The 12,944-nt window shown below is 41.9% G+C and overlaps 1 protein-coding gene across 1 annotated transcript in view; it reads right to left on the reverse strand.

Moving 5' to 3' along the window:
- The window catches only part of BEND5 (BEN domain containing 5), a 109,919-nt gene that overhangs the window by 63,111 nt on the left and 33,864 nt on the right, over positions 1–12,944 (reverse strand). Inside the window, exon 3 of the mRNA XM_086952405.1 lies at positions 12,441–12,822. Coding sequence (XP_086808531.1) covers positions 12,441–12,822 — 382 coding nt within the window. The remainder of the gene's footprint in view (positions 1–12,440; positions 12,823–12,944) is intronic.

Here is a 12,944-nt window from a genome sequence, read left to right on the forward strand (position 1 = left end):
AACTGGTAAAAGGGGTGGATTAAAAGCCCACTCTATATTGTTAGCAATAGATCTGTTTGGCAGTTGTGCTGTCAAAACCCAGACCTACAAAAGATAGAGGAAAGAGAGCATAGAAGGAGATCTACAAAGGGCTCGCCAGTAGAAAATATAAAACCATTCACGAAAATACACACAAAAACAGCCTAGAAAACATGGGCCTTTTTCAGATTTGAGCCATCGTCTGTGCAACTCTTCATCTGTACAGTGATCTCCGTGAGAGTGCTAACTAATGTGTTAGTTAGGTTCTAAAACTACAAAGTATCACAGGTTTGCTCAATAAACGAGGCTGCCATGCCAAGGGCTAACCATCTTCTTCCTTCATCTCTTACACTGATGTCCCAGCCCCAATGATCCATAGTATAGGAGCTCACTTCTCATTGTTGCCATCTGACCAGCCAGGGTGTGGAAAGTGCCAAGAGATTTCCAGAAGACTGCAGGGTTCGAATCAGAGTACGGAAAAGTGAGTTACTCCACATTCAGCAAACTTGACCCACTACTTCTTTCCTGGTTTGCGCAATTATTGACAACAGGTGTCCCCGCTCCATGCCTTAAATTCAGCTAAGCCAATAGAAAGCGGCCAAAGACAGAAAACCTGGGACTAAATAGACGAGTATCAGTATGCCACTGCTTGTAGTCTGCCATACCTCCCAATGATAATGACAGTAGTTGGTGAGGTATGTGTACAAGAGAAGCTGCAGCCCAACTGCTACCTATTCTTACCTTAATATTCTGTGGCTAACAAAGGAAAACATGTCCAATTCTTTCAAAGCATTTGTGGCCACAGGTATTGCAACTCAGAGTACTTAAGAGTATGATTCTTTACTTCACATACATTTTGCAGGTGGTGAGGGGGCATCGATTGCTACTAAGAACGATGCTGTGGAGTGACCACATATTTTTAGTGTTCAAGTCATTGGAGCACTAATTGTTGGTATAGGAGAGTATACACATTTTACCTGCTAGAACAGGAGAATTGTATGAAGAGGTAAAATGATCAGATACAAGACAACGAGCATTTACAATGCAATGGTTTCGCCTTTGGACGTGGTGTGGCGCCGCGGCTAGGGTGACTGACTTTGGAATCTGGGGATCAGGGTTCGATCCCCAACACCGGCGGCAGATTAGCCCAGCACCATGTGACTCTGGGCAATAGCATGCTTAATCTTCCTGACGGCCCCCAGCGCCTAGAGACCCTTACAGGTGATTGTGCTCTATACAAATGTGTATAATTATTATTATGACGCACACCACGTATTTGCGGTTGCAATTAATGCAGAACGCAATACAAATTTTGTGTTCCTGCATCCCTCAGTCTTTCTTTTTATCGTCTGACCATTTACATAATCCAAGGTGCCCACATTTGTGTAAGCCTAATGTGTAAGCACTCATCTAGTGTTCCTGGGCTCCCATTGGGGGATATCGAGGGCTCAGTAAATTTGCAAAACTGTTGTAATTTATTAATCAAGCCTGTCCAAATCATTATGCAGTTGTCGAGGTAACAACCCCAATATAAAATGGGGTTGTTCCACAGTGTATCTTTAGTGCCCCAGATCCGCTCCTTCTCTAGCCACCCCATAAAGATGTTTGCATAGGAAAGAGAAAACCATGAGCCCCTAGCCACACTCACGCGTTGCTGTATAGAATCGGGTTGCTGTTTTGATCAAATACTGTGTGTGAGGTTAAAGTGAATCTAACAAGAAAACACATGTCTGCGCATTTCTATATGGCCTGCTCATTTATCAGGGGTAGACTTACCTCAAAGTCTATCCTATTGCTTGTAACCAGTCAACAAACTGATAAAGTGTTTTAAGAAATAGAAAAAGAAAACAAGTATGTCAGGAATATACAGGAATGCCTTGTTGCTTGGATATTTTCCAAGTCTAATTCCAACTCAGTATTCACTTGCTGGGGTTGTGGGGGAGGGAAGATGGGGGGAGTGCGCTAGGCTACTTATAACCCTATTCAAAATGGTGCTCTGGTACCCAGTTTGTATTGTAGCCAACTTTTGCCTTTGGACCCGGTTCTGCCAGTCTCATTAAAGGTTGGTTTCTGTTTCTGTCTAATACCCCAAGTTCATAAACCTCATGGTTTGATGGGGACAGATTTGCTGATGGACATTTTCACTTCCATGAGCAGCCAAACCCTAACGAAGGTAGCCATTCTTGGCCCCCGAAAGGTTAGAGGATACGTCTACATGAAACTCCTCATATTTCACCAGCCCTTAACAAGAAAACATCTTCAATTGAAACGCTGCACCACTTTCCATGAGATTATCTTCATTTGATCGCAAAAAACGTCTTCAAAGAGGAGGCATTCTGTAAAGGCGCCACAGCCGATCAATAAACCTCAACGTTTGACATTTTCGAGCATGTGGAAACGTATAAATACATAACTAAAAGGACAAGCAGCTTGGGGCTACGTGTGTTTCTGTAAGATCTTCATAAAATAAAATATTATACCAAGGCTCCTTCAGCTCTTACCAAATTGTTTTTATTTGAATACTCGGATTTAAACATTCATTGTTTTGAGGCGAGATCTGGATTTAGGAGTGTCAAACATGTTTTGAATTTACTTTACTATGGTTTTACTTTCGAGTAAATAAACTCAGGGTTCCACAGGCACATTCTTAAAAGTCTTAAACATGATAAAAGAGAATACATGCAGTAGGATTAGAGTACTGCCAACTTGGTGGAATGCATAAAAATGTTTGTTATAGAAATCCGATTCTCACTTTCTCTCAAGTTGTCTTTTCATATCAGACAACTTTGCCATGAGCTGCTTATCCATCCTTGTCACGCACACCACTAAGACCCCCCTCCCCCCCTCCCCACAGCAAAAATATCAGCTGGGCATGGGAACAGAAACCAAAGCATAACTGTACTGACGCTTTTCCCCATGTATTCCTAGTCACAAACAAAGCAGATCAAACTAACATTAATGACCAGACGGCATTTATTGATTTAAGCCAGGTGGACCCTCCTTACCAGGCTCAAGGCCAAATTGGCTAGTAATGGCAAACAAGGTTGTTCAAGGATCTCCACCTTCAACTGGGTCACCTTTTTAAGGGGGGCAGACACCATAACGGCTAACCACACACCGAAGACACACACAAAGTGCGAAATGTGGCTCTCTCTGGACAACTACCTGTCCTCGCACAAGCCGCCGTAAACATCGTACCAAGCGAAGCTCCTGCTGGAGTCATAATCTGGCCTAGAATAGTAACGCATGCCCTCCAGGACCACAACCAAACTAAACTCTCCCTATACCTCCCACTTTTTGCTCCTTCTCCTTCTCTTTTCCTGCCACTGAGGGGGTGGACAATTCAATGGCCGCGAAAGGGACAATCTCACCGGCCACACAAATGTATACACAGCCCGACCGCAGATGCGGGGAAAACGGGGCAGAAAGCCGAGATGTAAACCACAAGATGACACGAACAACAGGACACAATGCCAAGACTTATACAAGGGTATGTGGTCTGGCACATCTAAGTTGTGAAACACTCGAAACATATTACACTGACTTTGATCCTCAAAAAGCTCCCCATCAAGGAAAGCACTGAATTCAAGACCCTTTGCCTCGTGCAGAAAGCCACCCCGACACAGTTATCACTGCATCGTCATAGTAGCTGAATGGAGGATGTCAAAACCAAACACAATCTCCATCTTCCCTGCAACAAACAAAGTATTTGGAGGTAGATTACTTATGCTTTAATGCTTTCTTACTGAATTGTCTCCCCTCGAGGGCCTACAAACAACTAACAAGTACCAAGATAGACTATGAAATTCCTCTGGGCTGCATAAGTTAAAAGGCTCTTCAAGTATTTAATCTATTTTTTTTAAATTTATTTAGTGTTTTCTATAGCGCGAACATGACCCTGCGAGGGGTATCAGAGCGCTTTACAGCTGTGTATGTAAATGTAAATGTATAGGCATTTATATAGCGCACTACTTACCCGTAGGGTCCCAAGGCGCTTCGACTGCTGCGAAAACCCTTCCTGGCTTCCCTGAGAGATGGTCCCTTAATGGGTATCTCCAGGGTGAGACCAGGCATCCCCAGCGGTCTGGTGGGGCCGTTAGTGAAGATGAGGCAAGCTAATGCCCAGAGTTGCCGAGTGTGATCGCTAATCAGAGTGGGCACCGAGGCGAGAGAATTATCGAGTCCGCTGACCCTGGTCCAGAAACTTGCCGCGCCGGGAATCGAACCCTGGTCCCGGGCCGTCCTCTGCTCTCGGGTCTGTCGCCTCTAACCAGTGAGCCACACTTCCACACTAGTACTGTATCAACATTAGTACCATTTGGAAGCACAGATTGCAATTTACAAACTCTATACAACAGTACACTTTGGAGAAGTGTATAAACAAATAGCGAATCAGCAATTAAATCAACAATTGAGTTGGTAACGATCGCATTAAGTCACACCACCACATGCGAGAGGCTGGTGGATGACTGGAGGCAAACATGGATAGATTTGATCCACATGTACTGCTGTAAGGTCTTATTGTAGAAATTTTCTCATATAGAATAATTTTGCTTTTTTTTTCCATGCAGGGATGGATGGAATTCTTCTAATGCTTGGGGGGAGTGCATTCCAAATTCGTGGTGCTGCTCCAGAGAACGCTCGGTCATAAGTTCTTTTCTTACAAAAACGAGCTGGCTTCAGAAGTAGATTGTCTCTGCTCCTGGTGCTTCTGTTTCCTCTTGAAAGCGTGATTTTCTGTGCAAGGTAAACTGGCGTTTTATGGTGCAATGCATTATGGGTGATGCAAGCTATTTTGAAGGGAATTCTTGCTTCGAAAGGAAGCTAATTGAGCACTTTCTAGTGAGGGGAGATGTGGTCGAATTTTTTGGATCCCATTATCAGTCTTGTGGCAGCATTGAGACATGCTTTCAAAGGGGCTGTTGTTACTTTGGGAAGCCCTGCCAGAGTAGTGCACCCATTTTCTATCCTGGAGATAAACAGTGCCTGGACTGCTGTTTTAAGATCAGTTTTATATAGGAATGGTTTTAGTTTCCGCAGGTAGCTTAGATGGAAACGGGCATTCTTTGCCATTGTGTTGATATGTGAATCATGTTCAAGTTTTTGTCAAGGGTAATTCCCAAAGATTTAGTAGAGTCGACAATCTTCGGGGTACATTTTAAAGCAGTGATAATGTTGGACCAGTCCGCTATCTTGAGTTTACTTTTCTGAGGTGTAATCAGTACGATTTCCGTTTTCTGCGGATTTAGCTTCAGGTGATTCAGGGTTAGCTATTGGAGGGTTCTTGTGAGGGCTTGATTCATAGTTTTTAAATCTTCTGTCGATTTTACCTTGATATACAGCCGCGTGTCATCCGCGTACATATGAAATGAGATGTTTGCTTTTTGTAGTATAGCTGTAAGTGGTTCTACATAGAGATTGAAAAGCGCCGGGGATAACGTTGAACCTTGTGGAACTCCAATTGTATTTCTGGTAGAGCCTGACAGGGTTTGGTTGACAATGAAATGTTGTGATCTATTCTCTAGGAAGGAGCTGAACCACTTTAGTACTATACCATCTAATCCCATTCCGTTTTTCAGCCTATCCAGAATTTTGTCATGGTTTACCGTGTCGAACGCAGCCGACAAGTCCAACAATATTAGGAGACATGTGTCGTTGTGATCAAGAGCCAGTAGAGCGTCATCTACTATTTGCAGTATTGCAGTTTCTGTACTATGATTCGGTCTGAACCCCGATTGGAAATCATTTAGTAGATTGAAATCCGTAACGTGATGACTCAGTTGTTGTTGGACACATTTTTCCAGAACTTTAGTGAGCATGGGAATGTTTGTAACAGGTCTAAAGTTGTTTGGATCAGAAGGGTTTTCATTTGTTTTTTTAGAAGAGGAATGACTTGCCCTGTGTTTAAGCAGTCTGGAATTTGGCCTTGTGATAACGAAGCATTAATGATCTTAGTCCACGACGGGATTAACAGGTGGTTAAGAGAAGACCAGCACTTTGCTGGCAGGGGGTCGTTATAATGGTTGTTAGGTTTGGTGGATGACATGATCTTAGATAATTCTAATTCACTGATTAAATTGAAACCTGTCCATTGAGCGTTGTTCTTAGGTTTGTCGAGTTCTTGTTGGAACTGTAGTTCATCTGAAGAAACCTTCTCCCTTTCCAAATCTTCAGCTGATTTTTTAAGTTCTCTCTGCAGTGCATTTGCTTTGTCGGTAAAGAAGATGGAGAAATACTCGCTATTTAAGCTTTTTTTGGAGATGACCGGTGCTGATTTGGCAGATTTATTCGACTGTTCTTTGTCGAATAGTTTCCTTGGCCTATTTATTGCATTGTCCAGTTCTTTCCTAAAAAAGTCTTTTTTTGATTGAAGGATGCTTTAATTATAAGCTTTCCTGGATTGTCTCAGTTGGCATAAATGGGGTAAAGTAGGGTATTGACGTCACTTGCGCTCTTAAAGTCTGAGTGATCGTCTTTCCTCATTTAGGGAACTATTGAACCATGGATTTTTGTTTTTGTCAGCGATTCTCTTAAGTTTTAGAGGGGCTATTTCCATCTATTGTGCCATCAACCAATTCCACTGAGCTCCAATCTGTTAGACTGCAAGTACAATCCTCTACCAAACATTCCATGTGTCAGAGTAGACATGTTAACAGGAATGCTTCTTGGGGCATTCCATGAGTGATCCCAAGACATTTGTTTTGAGCTATTTCTCCTCAGACTAGATATGGATGGGTGCAAAAACGCATTTCTTCCCAATGTAATGTACCCTTCAAGGATAAGCCTGAAGACTCCTAGGAAAATACTATAACTGTAATGACATGCTATGATCCTGATGCCATTTCCTAATGTCTGCTTACAGTCATTCATTCATGTTCCTTTACACAACTCTTCACAGTAAATAACATTCAGATATGCAGGTAGTCCCATCCACTCCCTCATTTCCATGCATCTGATACAAAAGGAGCAAACAAAATAAGCACTCTAAGAAAGTATTTATTCCAAACAATACTGAAGCCTGGAAGCTAAACTTTTAAATGTGCATGGCTAATGTACGTTAGGGTATTTATCCTCACAAGAAAAGCTTCAAAAGCTCCATTGTCCAGTTGAATGGCGCACGTTCCTGCTTGACAAGCGGGTTTTCCATTTCATTCTTTTTGATCTTGTGAGATGCACCAGCTCACTCCTCCTCCTACTGCACTGGGCATACAGAAGCCCAAAATCTTAAGCGCTGGTCTTTACAGCAACAATACACATATGCTTTTGATAAAATCACTGCTAAACACGAGTAGCCAAAATGCCTGTCCTCCGCAATCTTTAAAAAACACTGCTCTACTCTATTAATAAACATATAGTACTACTTCTTTAAAGAAATATTTTCAAGGTTCAAGTCTTTAAAGGAAACCTTGGCATAAACCTGGAGAAACTATTGCATAGAAACACAAATTAACTCAATCCAGAGACATGGAATTACACAAAATACAAATTAAAACGGAGTTTGGGCTTACCCACTAACATGTGGCACAAATACTTTACTCAACTCATCAAGAACACACATCAATCCCTTTGTAAAATAATTTCCTTACTAAGTAAACTGACATGACTTGGCTTAAAACAACAATATGACTTCTAATGATATGACTTTACAAATGTTTAAAGCTGGAAATTTGTAACACCAACATTCATGCATAGTCACTACAACACCGCTGAGGCAGAAAACAACTCAGAGTGCATCCTTGAAAACTGGGAATTACATTTTCAGTGTTCTTATCAGTTGTGCTATGCTAGGCCACCAGCATTTATATACAGCAGATATGCTACTGTTGTGCCCTGTAGGGCAAAATACTAGGAGACTTGAATGTCTGTTACCAGTCCAGTATTTAGGTCTAAGGATTCATATACAACCAGGATAGCCTGGACTTTCCAATTTATTGGCCAATTAACTCTTGCCTGAGATGAAAGCCTGGGCCTAGAGTTTCTGTTGATTCCCAAGTTCCAGATCACTGATTATGTCATATCCAGGTCATATCATACCATGGTCAACATCTTTGAAGGGGAGACTAGCTCAATAGAAAATGGCTCTCAGAAGAAAAAACTGATATAAGCTACACCCTCATTAATTTGCTCAAGTTCTCTTGATCACCACTGACCAACCTTTGCCATTATCATGGGAAATCTTAGCCCACCCGGCCCATAAATTCACAACAGCCATTGACCTACCTTCCCCTCAAAAATGTGAATATGAATGCAATACCACGTATGTAAAAAAAAAAAAACTAAAAACAAACTGGTCAGAATCTCTAACACAGTTCTTCTGTAGCACACTTCTGAAATTGTGTGAGCTTAGGAATTATTGCAATCGAGCCAAACACCTCACTACTAACCAATCCAAACCAGGTGACACCCAAACCACTAAAGCAAAGCGGCAAGCAAAACTATTTGATATCATCATTACCAAACTTCAGAAAACGAACAATATCCTTCCCTTCATTAAAAAAATACACCCCTGTCCCAACATCAGCAATGCAAATATAGCAAGTGCTAGCCAGATTATACTGACCCTCAGCACCCTTCAACATCCACATGCACCCTTTGCCTGACATGCTGGAAATTCAAAAGAGCAGACAGTACAAAATATTCCAAACTTGTAGAGGGACTTTGAGTCCAAAACCAAATTTTCAAAAATATGTCTCTGACTGGATGAGGCAGAACTGTCAGAAAAGTATATGATACAGAGAATTTGGATGTTTTATTGTTAGGTATGGCGTTAGTCAAGATCGTTTGATTTTAATAAAATTACATATATATACTTACCTACAGGCCTTTCAGCCAGCCCTCTTTATCCATTAGTCTGTTAAATTGTCATTCACATATTCTACCACCCACTACAGTATACTGCATGGAGGAACGGTCGGCCCACTTCAGTTATTGACTAGCCTCTCTGTGAGTGACCGATTTCTGCCTGTTCACAAGAAGCACACCCAAACACAAACTAGTTCCCTTCAGTGTCAGGAACTATGAAGGGACTGTGTACTTTTTTAGACCAAAATTATTTTCGCTTTAAGGCAATGTTTTTTTTAGATTGCGGAGGGCCTTACATATTACCCAACAATACGTTTTTGCAAACTCAATGGCAGAACAGGCATTGACAAAGCCAAATGGCTTGAAGTCAAAGCCAGGCCTAGTAGCTTTGCCAATAGTTATTTTTTTCTTCCCACTAGCTGAACTTCACAAAACTGAAGGGGTTTTCTCACATTAAGTGATACAGGATCCCACACAGGGGGAAGGTTTTCAGTCAACTCATAATTTGGTGCAGATTCTAAGAGCAGATCAACCCAGGAAAAGTTTAGATCCGTTGTTCAAAAACTATGTGTACAAGGAAAGCAATTAAAATATTTTAAATATCTTTGCTTTAAATAAGATGTAAACTTGCAATAGCAGTGGATACCTCACATACATTCTGACTTTAAATAAAACAGAAACCTAAACAAACAGTGCGCTCAACCACCAAAAGTTAAGTTGCTCACGTGGGTTCGAAATTTGACCAACAATTGTTTGACGAGTTTCATTTTTGCCATCGTGAAATATATAACTATATCTGCTAGAAACACTGTTTACTATGTGTATGGCAGCTGTACTCATGACTGGCACCAGAATGTGACTTTGACCCGAAAAAGGAGAAGGATGGAGGAAGAGAAAGATAGGAAAATAGCGACAATGGTAAAAAGGAGGGATAAAAAAAAAGAACCTGGAAGGTTGCATTGAGGCGACCAGCAGTACTAGGTGGCGGAAGAACAAGGCATGAGGTGCCATCAATAATTCCCCACCTTGGTATTGAGCAGCCCCAGCATTTGGAAGGGAGGCAGCGGGCTCCTAAGAACAATGTTGGGACTTTTCACTTGCGTCTTTTACTCAACCGATCAAGCACGGAGGGTTAGCATGGACTCGTAGGAGCAAAACCTCAGCCCGTTTCTAATGTGTCCTGTTCCCCTTAAAAATATGCAAGCTGTCAGGGAAGGATCATTTACCAGTTTAAAATCAGTTTGACATTTCCATTTCAAAACTACCAGGGTGAGCAAACATTTATATAATCCAATACCAAAACAAATCTATCAGGTAGAAAACAAAGGGCTCTCAAGTTCATAGAATGAACATTAATAGGGACTCAATTAGCGAAGCTAATGTGCACAACTGATATATGAGTCGATATGGTATCTATTAATGGTTTGCAACAGTAATTCCAGTTGCAAATCACTAATCACTTACAAATTCCAAAGATGGGGTGGTAACTGATTCGCAAAGGGGCAAGTGCCATTTCTGGATCCCTTTATACATAAATAGTTCGGTTTGCCAAAACAAAAAGCGTTTAATTTGTGACTAGGAGGTCAGTACCTACAGGCCCTTAATGTGGGACAGTGCGCACAACATACCTCAGCATTACAATCGATAGCTCATCTTAGAAGGAGGGCTGATACACTAACTACCAACAGCATGAGATGAAATGAGAGAAAAATAATCCTCTGGGCGAAGCCAAAGCCCACTTGATGTATAAGTAAATACCGGGTGAAAACTCGTTTCAAGGCAGCTGCACTTTATGGCCGGACTTAAAAATTAAAAGTTGCTATTTTCGTGCTGTATCTTTGAAATTTTAAAAAAGGTACATGGTTTCACAGTATAAAACAAGCATTGGCAGTGCTAATAGGTCTGGCTCTAAAGGAATGTAGATTGGTAATGTGAAGCATTACGAGTGAATAGCCTGGGAATAAATCTGGATTTGTGTGGAAGCAAAGAATTGCAGAGTAATATTAGTGGATGTTGAAAGGCTAGGTGACAGTTGCATTATCAAACTAGTCATAAAAATCCATGCAGGTCAGTGACTGCCCTCCTCCCGTCTGTGCTGCTGCCAGAGAAAACACAATAAATGGTCGAGTTATCTGAATGTTATGTGTGTGTGCTCCTCAAAGTTCAAGCTTAGGTAGTTGGATAAACACAATGATCACATCTGAGAGGGGCAAGCAGCTTGTTTGAGACAGCACACAACGTCTGCCCAATAAAATCATGTACACCTGGTTCCCATCATAAGGGAAGAACAAAAGCCCAGCTTTAGTGATGCTCAAATCATTGTCTGGCGATAGCTGCACTATCAAACATGCCATAAAAATGACATAATGGGACACCCATGAAAATCATAAAAGAGAAGCAGCAGGGGAATTACACCAACCGTATTCATTAAATTGCTGGGATTTCACATGTCACACAGCAATGGAAATTTCCATTAAATCAGATGTTCTGTTATTTTTAATAACATAACTTAAAAAATAGTCAGCTTATGTTACTGGGACTACTGTATTATGAGCTTGATTATCTCGGATTAAGTATGATTCTGACTCCATCGCAAGATGTTAAATATTCATGCAGTTCTGAATACCATTAAATTGTCACAGCAATTACTGAAGCAGACAAAGTTGTGTCCACTTTGTTCATAAATGAATAATATTATTCAGTAAATTAACTTTGGTAAAAAAAATCAAGAAACATGTTTCGCTTTCAGATAAATCCGATTCCCATGCAGAGCTAAATCCTTTGTACGGCAACAAATTTCAATTACCAAGCTATTTATTAGAAATGGTAGCCTATCTTTTCAGTTTGGCGAATGAGTCAGCATTCGCAGCTCTCTGCTCACCATCGCTTTAGTGCACTGAGCTAGCTGGCCACTCTTCTGCGAGCAGGGTTGCGAAGACCCCTTCCCTGTCTGCCACTCTTTTCCCTGCTGCTCTGCACACTCCCCAATCACCACCCCGAACCATTCTGCACCAAAAGGGTGCGGCAAGGAAAGCAGTGTTTCGACTCTTTGCGTTGTCCATCTATCCATGCCCAACCACCACTACTGAGCATGCAAGCATATTGTGCACCTGGATTTTCAGTCTCTGTTTGCAGAGACATTTCGGAAAGGAACACGAGAATACAGTACCCACATATCTGAAGGCTGGATTCTTCTCCAATATTAGGGTCCCTATCTATGCCTATTCACTGACTTTCTTGGAGATGCATGGACATATGCCTACTTCCAGGAAGCGGGAGTGGAAGGGGGACCATCAACGGCTGGAACACCAACAGAACAGAATACCACATACAGGAAGCAGTTGCAAGTGAAATGTGGGCAGTTAGGGGCCTTCTTGTGCATTTCTTATTCATGCTGTTCACACTGCTTAAGTCCCAATCCAAATCATACATCTTTCCTGGAAGGTAGAGTGGGGCAGACTAAGGAAGGGAGACAGATGGGATACACAGCGGCCACACTGGGTCTGTGCCACTCGCTCCCCGAATGCAAGGTAGCTGGTATTTTACCCAGCGACACTGTTCCCCAGCATACAATTAACCATGGCCATTAAAATTATCCATCAGGTGTCCAGCAAACTCACCACTGCCCAACCGTTGAAGCAGCACATCTTGTAGTCTTCTGTTGAGGTCTCTCAGCTCCTTCACTTCTGAAACCAGAGTCCAGTACTCCCTCAGTTTCTTGGCCTGCTGTACAAGCTGTCTTCGCGTTCTCTCCAGATCTACCTGGATGCGTCTCATATTTTCTTGCTGCGCTGTGTAGTTTCTCAACAACTCCTCATACAAGGCACGAGGGATGGTTGCACTATTCATATGGTCTGCGATAATGATATCCGCAGGCGCAATGATGTCCTCATTACAGCTAGAGTTTTGAGTCTGTGTCAGGCCATTTTGCTGTTCAAGTCGGGCGACAACTGCTTCAATACTTTTGTGAGCATTTTCCGTCACCTTTTTTCCATCAAGCCTCTGGGTGTAAGAAGGAGGAGTCAAAGTTAGCACACTACTTACAGATAAAAGGACAGCAAATCAAGTTACACAAAATACACAGGTAGGAACTGGATGAAAGAAGCAGGCGTCCAAGTTAGTAT

Source organism: Lissotriton vulgaris, chromosome 1_1 (assembly GCF_964263255.1).
Source record: "Lissotriton vulgaris chromosome 1_1, aLisVul1.2, whole genome shotgun sequence".
Classification (NCBI taxonomy): domain Eukaryota; kingdom Metazoa; phylum Chordata; class Amphibia; order Caudata; family Salamandridae; genus Lissotriton; species Lissotriton vulgaris.